Source organism: Brachionichthys hirsutus, chromosome 17 (genome assembly GCF_040956055.1).
Source record: "Brachionichthys hirsutus isolate HB-005 chromosome 17, CSIRO-AGI_Bhir_v1, whole genome shotgun sequence".
NCBI lineage: Eukaryota > Metazoa > Chordata > Actinopteri > Lophiiformes > Brachionichthyidae > Brachionichthys > Brachionichthys hirsutus.
The window spans coordinates 204,775-224,596 of record NC_090913.1 but is presented as its reverse complement, the minus strand read 5'-3'; the positions used below and the strand labels follow the sequence as shown (position 1 = coordinate 224,596).

Below are 19,822 nucleotides of genomic sequence, written 5' to 3'. Positions count from 1 at the left end.
TTGCCAGAAATGATTGAAATTTTCCAGAAAAGTCCCTCATGTGGTCCCGATCAAAAAACACAATCGTAACCATGTTGTTGTTTTTACGCTGTTGCCGTGGCGATGGCAACCCCTCCTATGGGGAGGGGTCCGACGCCAACTTTGTCGGACAGCCACGAAATTCGGTACAGACATGCGTCATGTCAGTGCAAAAAATTTTTTTATTATGGCCACGCCCCCAGACACACAGGAAGGCGGCCATATTGGATTGAAACTCCTGATGGCAGATGGCCATATAATCCAAATAACGATTTGACTAAACTGTGAGCTACTCATGCAGCTCAAATCTAAACACTTGTGAAGCACTCAGGACAAAAGCGGCGTGCGTCGGCGGGTCAGCTCAACGGCCTGTCGGCCGGCGAGGGCCTACAACGCCGCTTGCGGCTTTAATTATTCTTGTTTTTAGACTGCTAAGTATGCACAGCAGAACATGTCAGGTGTAGCTGCACCAGATACATTTAATTAAAAACTTTACTTTTGTTGAACCAATATATACACATATGTGTATGTATACTGTGTATGTGTGTAGTATCTTAGTTGTCCCGAGGACAGCGCTCTTCTGCACTGAGATGTCAGATGTTCCTGGTATCTGGAGCCATGCACCCATCTTGGGGTTAGTGCCCCTAGTGCCCCCATCACTGCTGGAGACATGCACCCATCTTGGGGTTAGTGCCCCTAGTGCCCCCATCACTGCTGGAGCCATGCACCCATCTTGGGGTTAGTGCCCCTAGTGCCCCCATCACTGCTGGAGCCATGCACCCATCTTGGGGTCAGTGCCCCTAGTGCCCCCATCACTGCTGGAGCCATGCACCCATCTTGGGGTCAGTGCCCCTAGTGCCCCCATCACTGCTGGAGCCATGCACCCATCTTGGGGTCAGTGCCCCTAGTGCCCCCATCACTGCTGGAGCCATGCACCCATCTTGGGGTCAGTGCCCCTAGTGCCCCCATCACTGCTGGAGCCATGCACCCATCTTGGGGTTAGTGCCCCTAGTGCCCCCATCACTGCTGGAGTCATGCACCAAGACTACAGAGAGAGATTACTGACATATATTTATAACATGAATAACCAGATAAAGGGGGAGGAGCTCAGTGTGTCATGATGTTAAGCCACCAATGCTGCCTAATGACAGCATATTGATTATATTGATTACTGCATCGATTAACTATAAGCTTTGTTACAAAGGAAAGTCTTTAATCTACTCTTGAACATAGAGATGGTGTCTGTCTCACGAACCAATCAGGGAGCTGATTCCACAATAAAGGAGCTTGATAACTGAAAGCTCTGCCCCCCTGTCTGGGGGATAATCATCTCTGTAAGGTAAGGAGGGGCCTGGCTGGTGAGGGCTTTAAAAGTGAGTAGAAGGATTTTATATTCAATCCGTTCCCTAACAGGAAGCAGAGACGCCAGAACAGGGGAAATGTGTTCTCCCAGTCTGGTTCCTGTTAGAACATGAGCCGCTGCGTTCTGGATCAGAACCCGAGCTGCTGCATTCTGGATCAGAACACGAGCTGCTGCATTCTGGATCAGAACCCGAGCAGCTGCGTTCTGGATCAGAACACGAGCTGCTGCATTCTGGATCAGAACACGAGCTGCTGCATTCTGGATCAGAACACGAGCCGCTGCGTTCTGGATCAGAAGCCGAGCCGCTGCGTTCTGGATCAGAAGCCGAGCCGCTGCGTTCTGGATCAGAACCCGAGCCGCTGCGTTCTGGATCAGAACACGAGCCGCTGCGTTCTGGATCAGAACCCGAGCCGCTGCGTTCTGGATCAGAACCCGAGCCGCTGCGTTCTGGATCAGAAGCCGAGCCGCTGCGTTCTGGATCAGAACACGAGCTGCTGCGTTCTGGATTAGCTGGAGATGTTTAATAGACCTTTTTGTCCATTCACACAACCTGACCTGCTGCAACATATTCTGCTATGAGAGCAAAAAGAAACGTACTATTTAGTTGCGTTAACAGTGAAAACTGAATGAGAATTCTTTATTCGGCCTGAGCGTCTATCTAGGCTGTATTTTTTACGCTGTTGCCATGGCAATGGCCAAAATGTCCCATATTATCCCAATACAGATTTGACTGAACTGTGAGCTACTAATGCAGCTCAAATATAAACACTTCTGAAGAACTCGGAACAAAAGCGGCGTGCGTCGGCCCGCGAGGGCTTTTGGCGCCGCTTGCGGCTTTCATTCTTTTTTTGTCCTTTGTATTTGCAGACTAGAGTTTTGGACTGTTGAAACACCAGGATGTCTTCAGAAGGCGTCCTGTGGCAAGAGAAGAGACAAACGTAGCGTGATTGCTTTGTCCTGCAGGTCACCTGGGCGCCCTTTTGAGAGGTCTGGTTCTCGGGAAGCTGGGCAAGGCGGGACACAAACCCACGCTGGAGGAGGCGCGGCATAGATTCAGGGATCACTTGGAGGGCAAACAGATCCTGCCTGCAGACCTGAGGAGCCCGGTAAGCAAGATAAAACGCCGCCTGTGATTATCTTTTGTCAGTACAATCCTTTTTGACGCATATTCCCATACAACTGGTAAAAATATACTCATAAGCTCGTAAAAAATATATTTTTATTAGGGCTGTCAAAAATAACGCGTTAACGCCGTTGACTATTTTTGGCAGTTAATTGCGTCAAGTTTGTTAACGCATTTCACGTGTGTGCAGATTGAGCAGTGGATGGATTCAATTACAAAGAGCGACGTGCCCAAATAAGAATCAAAGTGTGATCTGCATCTGAAGATGCGTATTATGGTCTTCATTTAACCACCCAACGAGAAGCGGTTTCTCCTCGTTTATTCACCGTTCATTTTTTGCATTGAAGGTCTGCTTCTGTGGGTTTTTCGCCCATCACTCCAGTCTGGTGTTTGATCTCATGTCGAAATGATAATCACATCTGTACGCTGGACATTTGTGTGAGAACTACGTCACCAGGTGGCTCAAATGTCAGAGTAAATGAGAAAAGGTCTTTTGTACACATTGATCAGAAATTACAGGGATGATTCGATTACCATTAACATCTTGGCTTACACAATTATGATGTAAAATGTAGAGGTTGACCGATTTGTTTTGTGTTTTATGGCCGATACCGATTGTTAGTAGTCAATAACCGATATTTGTAGCCGGTATTCATTTGCAGTAAAAGTGAAAATATTGGTGTCAAAATTTAGAATAATATGAACTCCAACACTTAACTTCATTTAAATGTCTTTAAGCTTATGTTTATCAAACGGCTCCTTTTTTTTCTTGGACAATAATCAATGAAGCTCAGCAGCACGTCTAATAAAGTTAAATGAAAAATTTAAGAAATAAATAGCTTCCTGAAATTTTCAATAAAATAAATATCGTTCTAAAGTAAATAAAACAAAGTTAGATAAAAACATTTTTTTCCAGATTGAGCAGCAAAGTTTCTCCAGAGTTTCTTCACTCTCAAAGCGTTCTGTGTCCTTGAGGGCTGCACATGCACAGCTCGTTGCTGATTGGCTGTTCTGCCCGGGCCATGGCTCTGCGTGTAACCAATCGGATGGTGCTGTGGGTGGACGATGTTGGAGACAGAGCCGGTTTTACGTCGATCTCACCGGCCGTCGCATTAATAAATCAAGGAATGTTATTGTTATTCCAACGTTTGCGTGAAAGGAATGACGTTTGTACTGATGGTGATGTGTGTCAAAATGCTGAATATCAGCCGCTATGATTGGTCCTGATGATCAGTCCATCCCGAGTAAAATGCCACAACATATGTTGAGGATCAATTTGTCTTGGTTTGTCTTTCTTCCTGACTTCAGGTGTATCTGACCGTGCTGAAGCATGGAGATGCCGGTACCTTGGACGTGATGCTGAAGGTGTGGCTGCAGGCTAGCATGTCGACGCGCTCGCGCTGCATTCAGGTGTCTGTGCTCTGATTGGTCTCTGTCCTCCTCTGCGCTTTAGCTCCATAAGCAAGCAGACATGCAGGAGGAGAAGAACCGCATCGAGCGGGTGCTGGGTGCCATCTCTGCCCCCGACCTCATCCAGAGAGTGCTCGTCTTTGCCCTGTCGGTACAGACACCCATGCTTTCCATATTTAGTCGATTTCTCCTGTTTATTTACTGATTCTGCAGTGGAGTTACAGACAAACTACAGGATTTAGAGCTGATTGTTATTTTTAACTCCCACATCTGGCTTGTTTCCTTCAGCAGTGTGAATACTAATGCATCCTGGGTCACGCTGAAGGAACGAGAAGCCGTAACAAACACAATAAATGACATTGAGCAGAACGCTAGATCTGGTTGCTGGTTATATTTGCGTTGCTGTTGTACCAGAACATTATATACGTTTTTGCATGCAATAATTAAAGGAGCACAATAAATAAAATGTCTTTGAAATACTCCACCACAGAAGATAAGTCTGTGACCTTTTCACAACCCACAGCGTTTGAATATGGTCAACCAAAGCTAGTTTGTGTGTTTCTTTTGCTGCCTGACAGGAAGAGGTTCGGCCCCAGGACACGGTGTCGGTAATCGGTGGTGTGGCAGGAAGCAGCAAACAAGGTCGGAAAGCTGCCTGGAAATTTGTCAAGGACCACTGGGAAGAGTTGTACAACCGTTACCAGGGTGGCTTCCTCATATCGCGGCTCATCAAGGTTTAAATGATCGTCATCATCCTTTGTCCTGTGCAATGCAAGAGCTCATTTAAGTTCTCATGTGCTCGTATTCACGAGGCACCTGCCTTTTTCTCACGCGTTTCTTTCTTCACCTGTCTTGGCAGCTCACTGTCGATGGATTTGCTTATGACAAAATGGCTGCTGAAGTTAAGGTGAGCGGTTCTCCTAATTGTTTTGGTTTTGAAATTTCAGTATTTTTGCTTTAGGGATTTATAATTTTTTAGATTCACAAATGGAAATTGTTCTATTTTTTTAGAGTTTGAAATGGAAAGTGTTCAATATGAAGAACGAGGAGGTTTTTGTACGACGTTTCATACATTTTCCATGTGGGCGGAGGTTCCCGTTAGAGACCGCTGCTACCGCCCCGGTGCACGCTGAAGGTCCGGGCGCCGTTCCGTGCCATTCATTATTGTTTCTATAGAACCAGATCGTAACAGAAACATCTCAGGCACTTTACAGGAGTAGCAGGGAAAGACAGAACCCAACTTGACCCACAAGAGCAAGAACTTTGGAGACAGAGGCAAGGAGACACTTCCCTTTAACGGGCAGAAACCTTGGACAGAACCTAAGACTCTGTCACTGATTTACAGAGAGAGAGACAATGACAGATGGAGACAGGTTGACGGGGATATGGTGAGATGGGCAGGTGGGAAGAGTCAAAAGCAGAGGGAGTGAGAACAGGAGCAGACAAACGCTGCTCAAAGCGACATCCAGTGACTCGACATGGAGGCTGCTGAGCAAGCCACGGACTACAGAGCTGCTACGTTGAGCTATAAGTGCTAATGCTAGCGATATAAAGCTATAAGTGCTAATGCTAGCGATATAAAGCTATGAATGCTAATGCTAGCGATATAAAGCTATAAATGCTAATGCTAGCGATATAAAGCTATAAATGCTAATGCTAGCGATATAAAGCTATAAGTGCTAATGCTAGCGATATAAAGCTATAAGTGCTAATGCTGGCGATATGAAGCTATAAATGCTAATGCTAGTGATATAAAGCTATAAGTGCTAATGCTAGCGATATGAAGCTATAAATGCTAATGCTAGCGGTATAAATGCTAATGCTAGCGATATAAAGCTATAAATGCTAATGCTAGCGATATGAAGCTATAAATGCTAATGCTAGCGATATAAAGCTATAAATGCTAATGCTAGCGATATAAAGCTATAAATGCTAATGCTAGCGATATAAAGCTATAAATGCTAATGCTAGTGATATAAAGCTATAAATGCTAATGCTAGCGATATGAAGCTATAAATGCTAATGCTAGCGGTATAAAGCTATAAATGCTAATGCTAGCGATATAAAGCTATAAATGCTAATGCTAGCGATATGAAGCTATAAATGCTAATGCTAGCGATATAAAGCTATAAATGCTAATGCTAGCGATATAAAGCTATAAATGCTAATGCTAGCGATATAAAGCTATAAATGCTAATGCTAGTGATATAAAGCTATAAATGCTAATGCTAGCGATGGACATCGGTGTTGAGGGACACAGGTCCAGGTTCTGCAGCACCACGGACAGAAGGACCTGAAAGAGAGAGAGGGACAAACAGAGGGAGAGAGAGAACAAGACTAGAGGGGAGAGAGAGAGATTACTGACATATATTTATAACATGAATAACCAGATAAAGGGGGAGGAGCTCAGTGTGTCATGATGTTAAGCCACCAATGCTGCCTAATGACAGCATATTGATTATATTGATTACTGCATCGATTAGTTATAAGCTTTGTTAAAAAGGAAAGTCTTTAATCTACTCTTGAACATAGAGATGGTGTCTGTCTCAGGAACCAATCAGGGAGCTGATTCCACAATAAAGGAGCTTGATAACATCAGAACCCGAGCCGCTGCGTTCTGGATCAGAACCCGAGCCGCTGCGTTCTGGATCAGAACCCGAGCTGCTGCGTTCTGGATTAGCTGAAGATAGACCTGTTTGACTGTACTTGTACTGTAATACATACTATTGATGACTGCACTTGTACTGCGCTAACATTCTATCTCGTAAATATATATTCATATATTATTATTCTTTTGGGGTCTTCTTGGGAATACCCCGCCTCTATTAACGAAGTCAGGCAGCAGAGACTCATTTAAGACTCTAAGAACATCAAATCAGGTTTTATTCCTGATGGTTCCATAGTTAGCTCTCTAGCTGCAGCAGCGTACTGACATATCTCACGTAGCATCCATTATCTCTGGTGAAGGGTTGAGTGATGTCTTTGGCTGGCCCCTTTAACTTGCTCATGGTTCGGGAGGAGGTTTTAGTACTGTCTGTATTGCAGTATTTCCCAAGTGTTGTTTAGTCCTACTCTGACGTACCGACGCGTTCCTGATGTCTGCAGAGCTTCTTCGACGGCCACCCGGCGCCGTCGGCCGAGCGCACCGTGCAGCAGTGCTGCGAGAACATCCTCCTCAACGCCGCCTGGCTGAAGCGGGACGCCGAGGATATCCACCGCTATCTACTGCAGCGCAAGGCACCTCCTGTTTAAGCCCCGCCCCTCCGCTGGGGATCCTCCCAGCGATGTAGCTGCTGCCTCCAAAAAGTATATTCCAGCCCAGAGTGAGGGTCAGAACGTAATTACTGTAGGCTTTATTTGTCTAAGAAACCAAATTTAACAAAGTGTCATGTTAGCAGAGTCGTCGGATCACAGCGATGCCCATGAACCGGGCCATGAACCGGGCCATGAACCGGGCCATGAACCGGGCCATGAACCGGGCCATGAACCGGGCCATGAACCGGGCCATGAACCGGGCCATGAACCGGGCCATGAACCGGGCCATGAACCGGGCCATGAACCGGGCCATGAACCGGGCCTGAACACTCACCATCAGCCCTCTCTGCGTTGTAGCTGAGAAAACTGTGAATCGCTTCTCACCTTTGTTTTATTTTGCATTTGCTGCTTTGTTTGTGTTCTCTGCCGGGTTTTATCTCCGTTCATGTTTCTGCCCACTTTTCTATCAGGCATGTGATTTGGCAAAAGTGTGAGGCGCCTTGGTAGAACGGGCTTAACAACGGTTGTCTGTCGCTGTTTCTACCAAAAGCAATGCTCCATATGCTAAAAACGTGAATGCGTTCTGGTGAGGAGAGCATGGTACTACGTTATCTCTAGAGTACAGCCTCTTTCCAAGCCCGCGAGCTCGATCCAGTCATATTTTGTATAGTGTGAATCAATACTCAAACTGTTCTTTGAATTATAACATTAATTTTCAATCCTCTATGAAATGAAGATATTGGGATGTTTTATATGCCATCTGATGTAGTAAATTTAAATTCTGACTTGTATCAGAAGATGGAAGAACACTTTGAAGTAACATCAGCAAAACACCTCAGTAGGTTTGAACGTCTGGGGTCAAACTGGTTGACTGGTTTGCTATAAATATTCGGGAGAGAAGAGGCAGCAATATACAATTTCCACACGTTTATCTAGATAACAGACAATGGAGACTTGTTGTATATTGACAGAAACCTCAAAGTTTAATAAAAACATTTAACTGATCGAGTCATCCAACTTTCAAGTGAAAATGATGTGATATTAGTACGTTGGTTTCACTGCATGCCTGGAAATGGATTTGTAATTTATTTTATATTATCACAGGTGAGGAGTCATTATCGGATTACCAATTGCTAAAGCACTGCTGTTGAATCATTTTTGTATACAACAGCTGAAATATTCATTTGAAAATATAAATGGTTCTAAATTGACATTGAGAGAACAAAGACAATTTAAAAATATCTTGGTCTTTTGGGTAAATTAGGTGTCTTTAGAAAACTTTCAACCAGCGTTTAAGTTTGTGTTGTGCAGATCCGTTAAATGTTTTCATGTCTTTTTGAATCCGACTTTATTTCAGCTTGTGGTTCTAACTTTGACAAGAAAAATCAGGTAGGAAAGCTTTGAATTAAGCAATGAAAACAGGAAAATGTAAATATGCAATCTAATAAAGTAACACTTGATACATCGTCTTTAATGACAAGTTTTTTTTATTGTTTAATTAGGATCCCCATTAGCTGCTAATCTAAGGATTTTAATTACAAACATTTACAATATAAAATAAAGGTGGAAACCAATTTCTACAGAAATAGGTTGACTTACAAACTGTTGTAGCTCTCATCTGCAGAAATTCGTATAAATGTTGCTCTGAGGACTTGAGGACTTGTTCGTGGGTGGAGGAGCTTTAAGTCGCGTGTTGGTGGCCTCAGATAAAAACCGGGGCTGATTTTTGAATACAGCACTCCACATCAGTAAAATTAGTCAGTTTAATTTTATTGTTAACTATCCTGATAAAGGCGTGAATGCATAGGAACCTCGAAGGACGGCCCTGGCCCCGCCCTCTTTTGTGCCTCTTGAAGCTTGTGCAGCTCTTTGTGATGCAGATGAACATACGACTGGACAGTATTCCATAAGACACAGAACAACAACAGGTCTATTAAACATCTTCAGCTGATCCAGAACGCAGCAGCTCGGGTTCTGATCCAGAACGCAGCAGCTCGGGTTCTGATCCAGAACGCAGCAGCTCGGGTTCTGATCCAGAACGCAGCAGCCCGGGTTCTGATCCAGAACGCAGCAGCTCGGGTTCTGATCCAGAACGCAGCAGCTCGGGTTCTGATCCAGAACGCAGCAGCTCGGGTTCTGATCCAGAACGCAGCAGCCCGGGTTCTGATCCAGAACGCAGCAGCCCGGGTTCTGATCCAGAACGCAGCAGCTCGGGTTCTGATCCAGAACGCAGCAGCTCGGGTTCTGATCCAGAACGCAGCAGCTCGGGTTCTGATCCAGAACGCAGCAGCTCGGGTTCTGATCCAGAACGCAGCAGCCCGGGTTCTGATCCAGAACGCAGCAGATCGTGTTTTGACAGGAACCAGACTGAGAACACATTTCCCCTGTTCTGGTGTCTCCGCTTCCTGTTAGAGTACGAATTGAATTTAAAATCCTACTCACTTTTAAAGCCCTCAACAGCCAGGCCCCTCCTACCTTACAGAGCTCGTCTTCGTTGTTTTGCTCTTCGTGAAGGTGTCTTCAGTTCTATCGCTACGTGATTTGTTAGCGTTAGGGCCATTTATTCTGTACATATGTACGTACTAACAATTCCACAGCCAGTGCATTCCGTTCATCGTAACAGCGACTACTTGTCACGAAACACACACTCAGTTAAACGTTAAACGAGTCCGTCGTTACGTGAGGACCACCTGTACTCTCCTCTGCTGCTGGAACTTTGATCCATGCCCTCATCACCTCCAGACTGGATTATGGCAATGCAATTGTTTATATCTCCACATCTAGAATCCTAAGTAAAGCCCGGTACATCCTCACTCCCTCCATGAAACCCTGTCCTCCGGATCCTCAACTGGCTCCAGTTTAAAATCCTCTGATGTCTGCATCGCTCCAGCTTCAGCACCGGATCAACGAGGGACGCCTTGCGAGTCAGCATCGTTTGAGTTACGCCTGCAGTTAGCGTGTTTCGCCAGCAGGTGTCGTATCGAGCTATTTTTGGTGCGTAACGCCGCCGCAAGACGTGAAGAAGTGAACCGAGAATCCAGCTGGTTGACGAGTTTGGGGAAAGATGTAGGTCAGGAACATATGAGTGAGTAACCAGAGTACTTTAAGTTGCCGTAGTACATGTTTGCGTAGTACAACGTTCTTACTTGTGAAGTTTTGTCAGTCGCCGCGTCTCTTCTGTGACAGCGAGGTCGGATCAGGACCAGATGGCAGCAACGTTCTGCTCAGGAGCTAGCCTAGCCGAATTAGCTTCGTGTCAATTTGTTCCAACAATAATGCCAAACTGAGTGTGAGCTAATGGGAGGGGTGGTTGGTTATGCTCTAGAGCAGGGCGTTTAGTTGGTTACGCTCCAGAGCAGGGCGTTTAGTTGGTTACGATCTAGAGCAGGGCGTTTAGTTGGTTATGCTCTAGAGCAGGGCATTTAGTTGGTTATGCTCTAGAGCAGGGCGTTTAGTTGGTTACGCTCTAGAGCAGGGCGTTTAGTTGGTTACGATCTAGAGCAGGGCGTTTAGTTGGTTATGCTCTAGAGCAGGGTGTTTAGTTGGTTATGATCTAGAGCAGGGCGTTTAGTTGGTTACGCTCTAGAGCAGGACGTTTAGTTGGTTACGCTCTAGAGCAGGGTGTTTAGTTGGTTATGCTCTAGAGCAGGGCATTTAGTTGGTTATGCTCTAGAGCAGGGCGTTTAGTTGGTTATGCTCTAGAGCAGGGCGTTTAGTTGGTTATGCTCTAGAGCAGGGCGTTTAGTTGGTTACGCTCTAGAGCAGGGCGTTTAGTTGGTTATGCTCTAGAGCAGGGCGTTTAGTTGGTTATGCTCTAGAGCAGGGCATTTAGTTGGTTATGCTCTAGAGCAGGGCGTTTAGTTGGTTATGCTCTAGAGCAGGGTGTTTAGTTGGTTATGATCTAGAGCAGGGCGTTTAGTTGGTTACGCTCTAGAGCAGGACGTTTAGTTGGTTATGCTCTAGAGCAGGGCGTTTAGTTGGTTACGCTCTAGAGCAGGGCGTTTAGTTGGTTATGCTCTAGAGCAGGGCATTTAGTTGGTTATGCTCTAGAGCAGGGCGTTTAGTTGGTTACGCTCTAGAGCAGGGCGTTTAGTTGGTTACGATCTAGAGCAGGGCGTTTAGTTGGTTATGCTCTAGAGCAGGGTGTTTAGTTGGTTATGATCTAGAGCAGGGCGTTTAGTTGGTTACGCTCTAGAGCAGGACGTTTAGTTGGTTACGCTCTAGAGCAGGGTGTTTAGTTGGTTATGATCTAGAGCAGGGCGTTTAGTTGGTTACGCTCTAGAGCAGGACGTTTAGTTGGTTACGCTCTAGAGCAGGGTGTTTAGTTGGTTATGATCTAGAGCAGGGTGTTTAGTTGGTTATGATCTAGAGCAGGGCGTTTAGTTGGTTACGATCTAGAGCAGGGCGTTTAGTTGGTTACGCTCCAGAGCAGGGCGTTTCGTTGGTTACGCTCTAGAGCAGGGCGTTTAGTTGGTTACGCTCTAGAGCAGGGCGTTTAGTTGGTTATGCTCTAGAGCAGGGTGTTTAGTTGGTTATGCTCTAGAGCAGGGCGTTTAGTTGGTTATGCTCTAGAGCAGGGCGTTTAGTTGGTTACGATCTAGAGCAGGGCGTTTAGTTGGTTACGCTCTAGAGCGGGGCGTTTAGTTGGTTACGCTCTAGAGCAGGGCGTTTAGTTGGTTACGCTCTAGAGCAGGGCGTTTAGTTGGTTATGCTCTAGAGCAGGGCGTTTAGTTTGATTCGTGATTCGGTAACGCCTCTCTGACAGACTCACCTGTCTTATTTCAAATGAACTGATCGGTGTTTGTCAGGTAAGTGGGGGGGCAGAGGGTTGCAGCAGTGTGGTGACGCCTGACGGGGGACAAGCTGGAGGAGGGAGAAGAATACTAATACTAATAGTAATACGAATAGTAATACTAATAAGTGATTTAGAATGAATGGATCATCGTCTGTGAGAGCGTTTGACTGCTGGGGGAGCCGTGTAAACCTGTACGCGTTGGACGGTACGTGTTGGACGGTGCGCGTTGGACGGTGCGTGTTGGACGGTGCCCGTTGGACGGTACGTGTTGGACGGTACGTGTTGGACGGTACGTGTTGGACGGTGCCCGTTGGACGGTACGCGTTGGACGGTACGCGTTGGACGGTACGTGTTGGACGGTACGCGTTGGACGGTGCGCGTTGGACGGTACGCGTTGGACGGTGCGCGTTGGACGGTACGCGTTGGACGGTGCGCGTTGGACGGTACACGGTACGTGTTGGACGGTACGCGTTGGACGGTACGCATTGGAAGGTGCGCGTTGGACGGTACGCGTTGGACGGTACGTGTTGGAAGGTGCGCGTTGGACGGTACGCGTTGGACGGTGCGCATTGGACGGTGCGTGTTGGACGGTGCCCGTTGGACGGTACGTGTTGGACGGTACGTGTTGGACGGTGACCGTTGGACGGTGCGCGTTGGACGGTACGCGTTGGACGGTACGCGTTGGACGGTACGTGTTGGACGGTACGCGTTGGACGGTGCGTGTTGGACGGTACACGGTGCGCGTTGGACGGTGCGCGTTGGACGGTGCGCGTTGGACGGTACGCGTTGGACGGTACGCGTTGGACGGTGCGCGTTGGACGGTACACGGTGCGCATTGGACGGTACACGGTACGCGTTGGACGGTACGTGTTGGAAGGTGCGCGTTGGCCGGTGCGCGTTGGACGGTACGCGTTGGACGGTGCGCATTGGACGGTGCGTGTTGGACGGTGCGTGTTGGACGGTGCCCGTTGGACGGTACGTGTTGGACGGTACGTGTTGGACGGTACGTGTTGGAAGGTGCCCGTTGGACGGTACGTGTTGGAAGGTGCCCGTTGGACGGTACGCGTTGGACGGTACGTGTTGGACGGTACGCGTTGGAAGGTGCCCGTTGGACGGTACGTGTTGGACGGTACGCGTTGGAAGGTGCCCGTTGGACGGTACGCGTTGGACGGTACGTGTTGGACGGTACGTGTTGGACGGTACGCGTTGGAAGGTGCCCGTTGGACGGTACGCGTTGGACGGTACGTGTTGGACGGTACGTGTTGGACGGTGCGTGTTGGACGGTGCCCGCTGGACGGTACGTGTTGGACGGTACGTGTTGGAAGGTGCCCGTTGGACGGTACGCGTTGGACGGTACGCGTTGGAAGGTGCCCGTTGGACGGTACGCGTTGGACGGTACGTGTTGGACGGTACGTGTTGGACGGTGCGTGTTGGACGGTGCCCGCTGGACGGTACGTGTTGGACGGTACGTGTTGGAAGGTGCCCGTTGGACGGTACGCGTTGGACGGTACGTGTTGGACGGTACGCGTTGGAAGGTGCCCGTTGGACGGTACGTGTTGGACGGTACGCGTTGGAAGGTGCCCGTTGGACGGTACGCGTTGGACGGTACGTGTTGGACGGTACGTGTTGGACGGTGCGTGTTGGACGGTGCGTGTTGGACGGTGCCCGCTGGACGGTACGCGTTGGACGGTACGCGTTGGACGGTACGCGTTGGAAGGTGCCCGTTGGACGGTACGCGTTGGACGGTACGTGTTGGACGGTACGTGTTGGACGGTACGTGTTGGACGGTACGTGTTGGACGGTACGTGTTGGACGGTACGTGTTGGACGGTACGTGCTGGACAGTACGTGTTGGACGGTACGTGTTGGATGGTACGTGTTGGACGGTACGTGTTGGACGGTACGTGTTGGACGGTACGTGTTGGACAGTACGTGTTGGACGGTACGTGTTGGACGGTACGTGTTGGACGGTGCCCGCTGGACGGTACGTGGACACGGCGAGGATCAGTCCAGACTTCACATGACGATACCCTGACGGGTTATTGAAGTACAATTACTGCATTCGTCTTAATAGTATAAAAACCTTCATTGTTACTGATGGGTTTTTCATTGCACGTCTACATGCGCAGTGCCATTAACTCATTACTAGAACCTGAGCTCCTCTACTATGGTGTGGGGGGGTTGCACCGAGCTGTACCATGTACAGTACTATGAGCAGTACTATGAGCAGTACTATGAACAAACGCACAGAGAAAACAAATATTAACAGAAATGATGAAACAGAAGCGCCGTAGCGCTCGTCTTCACGGCGGGGGGGCACACTATACAGCCCCCCCCTGTGGCTCCTTTTGTAATTGAACGTTTGCTGCTATTCGTTCTGATCGATTGTTGATCGTTTTGGCTCCTCTCATCCCGTGTTCAGGCTGACGACGACGATGAAGATGATGATGATGACGCTCGTCTTCGCCTCCTCGCTGTCCGTGGTCTCAGCGTTGCTGAATCCCGAGGAGGCGTGGCTTCTGCTCCACGTGGTCCAGGGCCACATCGGGGGGGGGAACTACAGCTACCTGCGGCTGAACCACGGCGGGCGGGTGGTGCTGCTCCTGCGGAGCCTCGGGGGGGACGCCGACCTCTACGTGTCCGACCGGACGCTGCGGCCCAGCTTCGACGCCTACGGCCTGCAGGCGGTCTCCTGCGGGCAGGACGTGGTGGTGGTGCCGGGGGGGTTCGCCAGGCCCGTGGGCATCGCCATCTACGGCCACCCCTCCCACAGGGAGAGCGAGTTTGAGATGCGGGTGTTTCATGATCAGACGGTTCCCCCGGACCCGTTTGATCAGGGACAGGAGCAGAAGAACCCCCCCCTCGCTGCAGAGCAGGACTTTCAGGAGGACGAGTCCATCCTGTGGACAATTCTGATCGGACTCCTGAAGATCGTTCTGGAGATTCTGTTCTGAAAACCTGAGACGGTTCTGCTTGTGTTTTGTCCTTTATCGATCTTAATGTCACGGTTCTGTCTGCCTGTCTGTGTGTGTGTGTGTGTGTGTGTGTGTGTGTGTGTGTCTGTCTGTGTGTGTGTGTGTGTGTGTGTGTGTCTGTCTGTCTGTCTGCCTGTCTGTCTGTCTGTCTGTCTGTCTGTGTGTGTCTGTCTGTCTGTCTGTGTGTGTGTGTCTGTCTGTCTGTCTGCCTGTCTGTGTGTGTGTGTGTCTGTCTGTCTGTCTGTCTGTCTGCCTGTCTGTCTGTCTGTCTGTCTGCCTGTCTGTGTGTGTGTGTGTGTGTCTGTCTGCCTGTCTGTGTTTATCTGTCTGTCTGTCTGTCTGCCTGTCTGTGTGTGTGTGTGTCTGTCTGTCTGCCTGTCTGTCTGTCTGTCTGCCTGTCTGTGTCTGTGTGTGTCTGTCTGTCTGCCTGTCTGTGTGTGTGTGTGTCTGTCTGTCTGCCTGTCTGTCTGTCTGTCTGCCTGTCTGTGTCTGTGTGTGTCTGTCTGTCTGCCTGTCTGTGTGTGTGTGTGTGTGTCTGTCTGCCTGTCTGTGTTTATCTGTCTGTCTGTCTGTCTGCCTGTCTGTGTGTGTGTGTGTCTGTCTGTCTGCCTGTCTGTGTCTGTGTGTGTCTGTCTGTCTGTCTGTCTGTCTGCCTGTCTGTCTGTCTGTCTGTCTGTCTGCCTGTCTGTGTGTGTGTGTGTGTGTCTGTCTGTCTGTCTGCCTGTCTGTTAGAAAGATAACGCAGAAAGTTACGGGTCCTGATGAAATGTTGGATGTAAAGTGCCTTTTGCGATAACTTTGTATTGATCTGGAGCTTTTTAAATAAAATTGAATGGATTACCAGGAACAGATTAAATGTTGGTGATCCAGAAGAGATTCTGGATCACTGGAAAATATATTTACATCGCAGTTAACGGAGCTCCAGAATGTGTTCCTCAATATCTCTGTTGATTATTGATTGTTCATGGAATTTGCCACAGTCATGTAGGGGGGGGGGGGATCTCACCCCTGAATTTCATCCAGATCATATCTGGACTGCGAATTCTGTCGTGAAAATGGGGTCCCATAAAGTTTTGAGAAAAATCCAGATAATAAAAAATCCAGATTTTCCCATTTATTTATAATTGCTTTTTCTTCTCGGTGCAGGGAGGGGCAGTTCAGGTGTAGGGTGGGGGTGATGATGATGATGATGAATATATTTATTAGATAGAATGTTAGAGTACAAGTACAGTCACACAGTAGCATGTATTACAGTACAAGTACAGTCACACAGTAGCATGTATTACAGTACAAGTACAGTCACACAGTAGCATGTATCACAGTACAAGTACAGTCACACAGTAGCATGTATTACAGTACAAGTACAGTCACACAGTAGCATGTATTACAGTACAAATACAGTCAAACAGTAGCATGTATTACAGTACAAGTACAGTCAAACAGTAGCATGTATTACAGTACAAGTACAGTCACACAGTAGCATGTATTACAGTACAAGTACAGTCACACAGTAGCATGTATTACAGTACAAGTACAGTCACACAGTAGCATGTATTACAGTACAAGTACAGTCAAACATCCTGTCTAAGAGGAGCATTTCTAAAAAGCCCTTGTGGTCTTGTTTCCGTTGAAAGTCCTTCGTACATAAATCATCCACAATTAACAATAAAAATAAAACTAATATTAAATTACTCAATTGATGCAACGTAACATTAGAAAAACAAAAATAAAATGATTTTACACCGCCAGTGCAAACTAACAATCTAAAATAAATTACACCACTGATGCAAAATGACAATGAATGCCAATAAATAACTTACATAAATTACAATAAATTAGTAAAGCAATTAAAATCTGCAACGTAGGTGGACAAAAGGGGGGGGGGGGTTTGACCCGGAGAGAGTCGTGATGACTATCTCCGTTTCTGTCCCCCTGAAAGGTGTATTTTTAGGGCCGTTTTGAAGGAGGCCAAAGAGGTGCATGTTTTGAGGGCAGGAGTCAAACAGTTCCACCCTTAGGGGGCAGTATTGTAAAAAGATGATTTACCCATGTTAGTCCTGTAGGAGGGGGTAATCAGGTTGTTGTTTGAGCTCCCTCTAGTGTTGTGGCTGTGGAGGTGTTTATTCAGGTATGCAGGGATTGAGGGGACTGAGGGCAGAGCTGCATTGACTATTTTAAATGCCAATCCCATTTTGAGTTGTTTAACCCTGTCTTCTACCCTGAGCCATTTTAGGCTAGCAAAATGTCCAGGAAGAAGGTGGGTCATGGGCCCCAGATTGAGGAGTAGCCGAATCAGTTTGTTATGGGAGGTTTGGAGCCTGGTTTTGCCTGGGGTCTGGCAGTTCAGGTGTAGGGGGGGGGTCTCTGGCAGTTCAGGTGTAGGGGGGGGTCTCTGGCAGTTCAGGTGTAGGGGGGGGTCTCTGGCAGTTCAGGTGTAGGGGGGGGTCTCTGGCAGTTCAGGTGTAGGGGGGGGTCTCTGGCAGTTCAGGTGTAGGGGGGGGGTCTCTGGCAGTTCAGGTGTAGGGGGGGGTCTGTGGCAGTTCAGGTGTAGGGGGGGGGGTCTCTGGCAGTTCAGGTGTAGGGGGGGGTCTCTGGCAGTTCAGGTGTAGGGGGGGGTCTCTGGCAGTTCAGGTGTAGGGGGGGGTCTCTGGCAGTTCAGGTGTAGGGGGGGGGTCTCTGGCAGTTCAGGTGTAGGGGGGGGTCTGTGGCAGTTCAGGTGTAGGGGGGGGTCTCTGGCAGTTCAGGTGTAGGGGGGGGGTCTCTGGCAGTTCAGGTGTAGGGGGGGGTCTCTGGCAGTTCAGGTGTAGGGGGGGGTCTCTGGCAGTTCAGGTGTAGGGGGGGGTCTCTGGCAGTTCAGGTGTAGGGGGGGTCTCTGGCAGTTCAGGTGTAGGGGGGGGTCTCTGGCAGTTCAGGTGTAGGGGGGGGGGGGTCTCTGGCAGTTCAGGTGTAGGGGGGGGGTCTCTGGCAGTTCAGGTGTAGGGGGGGTCTCTGGCAGTTCAGGTGTAGGGGGGGGTCTCTGGCAGTTCAGGTGTAGGGGGGGGGTCTGTGGCAGTTCAGGTGTAGGGTGGGGGTCTGGCAGTTCAGGTGTAGGGGGGGGGTCTCTGGCAGTTCAGGTGTAGGGGGGGGGTCTCTGGCAGTTCAGGTGTAGGGTGGGGGTCTCTGGCAGTTCAGGTGTAGGGGGGGGTCTCTGGCAGTTCAGGTGTAGGGGGGGGTCTCTGGCAGTTCAGGTGTAGGGGGGGTCTCTGGCAGTTCAGGTGTAGGGGGGGTCTCTGGCAGTTCAGGTGTAGGGGGGGGGTCTCTGGCAGTTCAGGTGTAGGGGGGGGGTCTCTGGCAGTTCAGGTGTAGGGTGGGGGTCTGGCAGTTCAGGTGTAGGGGGGGGGTCTCTGGCAGTTCAGGTGTAGGGTGGGGGTCTGGCAGTTCAGGTGTAGGGGGGGGGTCTCTGGCAGTTCAGGTGTAGGGTGGGGGTCTGTGGCAGTTCAGGTGTAGGTGGGGGTCTCTGGCAGTTCAGGTGTAGGGGGGGGGTCTGTGGCAGTTCAGGTGTAGGTGGGGGTCTGTGGCAGTTCAGGTGTAGGGTGGGGGTCTGGCAGTTCAGGTGTAGGGGGGGGGTCTCTGGCAGTTCAGGTGTAGGGGGGGGTCTCTGGCAGTTCAGGTGTAGGGGGGGGGTCTGTGGCAGTTCAGGTGTAGGGGGGGGGTCTGTGGCAGTTCAGGTGTAGGGGGGGGGTCTCTGGCAGTTCAGGTGTAGGGTGGGGGTCTGTGGCAGTTCAGGTGTAGGGGGGGGTCTCTGGCAGTTCAGGTGTAGGGTGGGGGTCTGTGGCAGTTCAGGTGTAGGGGGGGGGTCTGGCAGTTCAGGTGTAGGGGGGGGGCTCTGGCAGTTCAGGTGTAGGGGGGGTCTCTGGCAGTTCAGGTGTAGGGTGGGGGTCTCTGGCAGTTCAGGTGTAGGGGGGGGTCTGTGGCAGTTCAGGTGTAGGGGGGGGGTCTGTGGCAGTTCAGGTGTAGGTGGGGGTCTCTGGCAGTTCAGGTGTAGGGGGGGTTTCTGGCAGTTCAGGTGTAGGGTGGGGGTCTGTGGCAGTTCAGGTGTAGGGTGGGGGTCTGTGGCAGTTCAGGTGTAGGGTGGGGGTCTGGCAGTTCAGGTGTAGGGGGGGGTCTCTGGCAGTTCAGGTGTAGGGGGGGGGTCTCTGGCAGTTCAGGTGTAGGGTGGGGGTCTCTGGCAGTTCAGGTGTAGGGGGGGGTCTCTGGCAGTTCAGGTGTAGGGGGGGGGTCTGTGGCAGTTCAGGTGTAGGGTGGGGGTCTCTGGCAGTTCAGGTGTAGGGTGGGGGTCTGTGGCAATTCAGGTGTAGGGTGGGGGTCTGTGGCAGTTCAGGTGTAGGGGGGGGGTCTGTGGCAGTTCAGGTGTAGGTGGGGGTCTCTGGCAGTTCAGGTGTAGGGGGGGTCTCTGGCAGTTCAGGTGTAGGGTGGGGGTCTGTGGCAGTTCAGGTGTAGGGGGGGGTCTCTGGCAGTTCAGGTGTAGGGGGGGGGTCTCTGGCAGTTCAGGTGTAGGGTGGGGGTCTCTGGCAGTTCAGGTGTAGGGGGGGGGGTCTGTGGCAGTTCGGGTGTAGGGGGGGGTCTCTGGCAGTTCAGGTGTAGGGGGGGGGGTCTCTGGCAGTTCAGGTGTAGGGGGGGGTCTGTGGCAGTTCAGGTGTAGGGGGGGGGTCTCTGGCAGTTCAGGTGTAGGGGGGGGGTCTCTGGCAGTTCAGGTGTAGGGGGGGGGTCTGTGGCAGTTCGGGTGTAGGGGGGGGTCTCTGGCAGTTCAGGTGTAGGGGGGGGTCTCTGGCAGTTCAGGTGTAGGGTGGGGGTCTCTGGCAGTTCAGGTGTAGGGGGGGGGTCTCTGGCAGTTCAGGTGTAGGG

General features: G+C 49.8%; 2 protein-coding genes across 2 annotated transcripts in view; both read left to right on the top strand.

Annotated features, from left to right (window-relative positions):
* The window catches only part of npepps (aminopeptidase puromycin sensitive), a 36,917-nt gene extending 28,286 nt beyond the window's left edge, over window positions 1-8,631 (top strand). Inside the window, exons 18-23 of the mRNA XM_068750698.1 lie at window positions 2,345-2,487; window positions 3,813-3,869; window positions 3,958-4,065; window positions 4,493-4,648; window positions 4,774-4,821; window positions 7,020-8,631. Of these exons, the coding sequence (XP_068606799.1) occupies window positions 2,345-2,487; window positions 3,813-3,869; window positions 3,958-4,065; window positions 4,493-4,648; window positions 4,774-4,821; window positions 7,020-7,166 (659 nt within the window). The 3' untranslated portion in view covers window positions 7,167-8,631. The remainder of the gene's footprint in view (window positions 1-2,344; window positions 2,488-3,812; window positions 3,870-3,957; window positions 4,066-4,492; window positions 4,649-4,773; window positions 4,822-7,019) is intronic.
* Window positions 8,632-10,180: 1,549 nt separating this feature from the next.
* Window positions 10,181-16,047, top strand: c17h6orf120 (chromosome 17 C6orf120 homolog). The gene is made up of 2 exons (XM_068751093.1): window positions 10,181-10,254; window positions 14,386-16,047. Exon 2 carries the CDS (start codon window positions 14,399-14,401, stop codon window positions 14,915-14,917), a length of 519 nt encoding a protein of 172 aa, XP_068607194.1. The 5' UTR covers window positions 10,181-10,254; window positions 14,386-14,398; the 3' UTR covers window positions 14,918-16,047.
* Window positions 16,048-19,822: the final 3,775 nt, after the last annotated feature.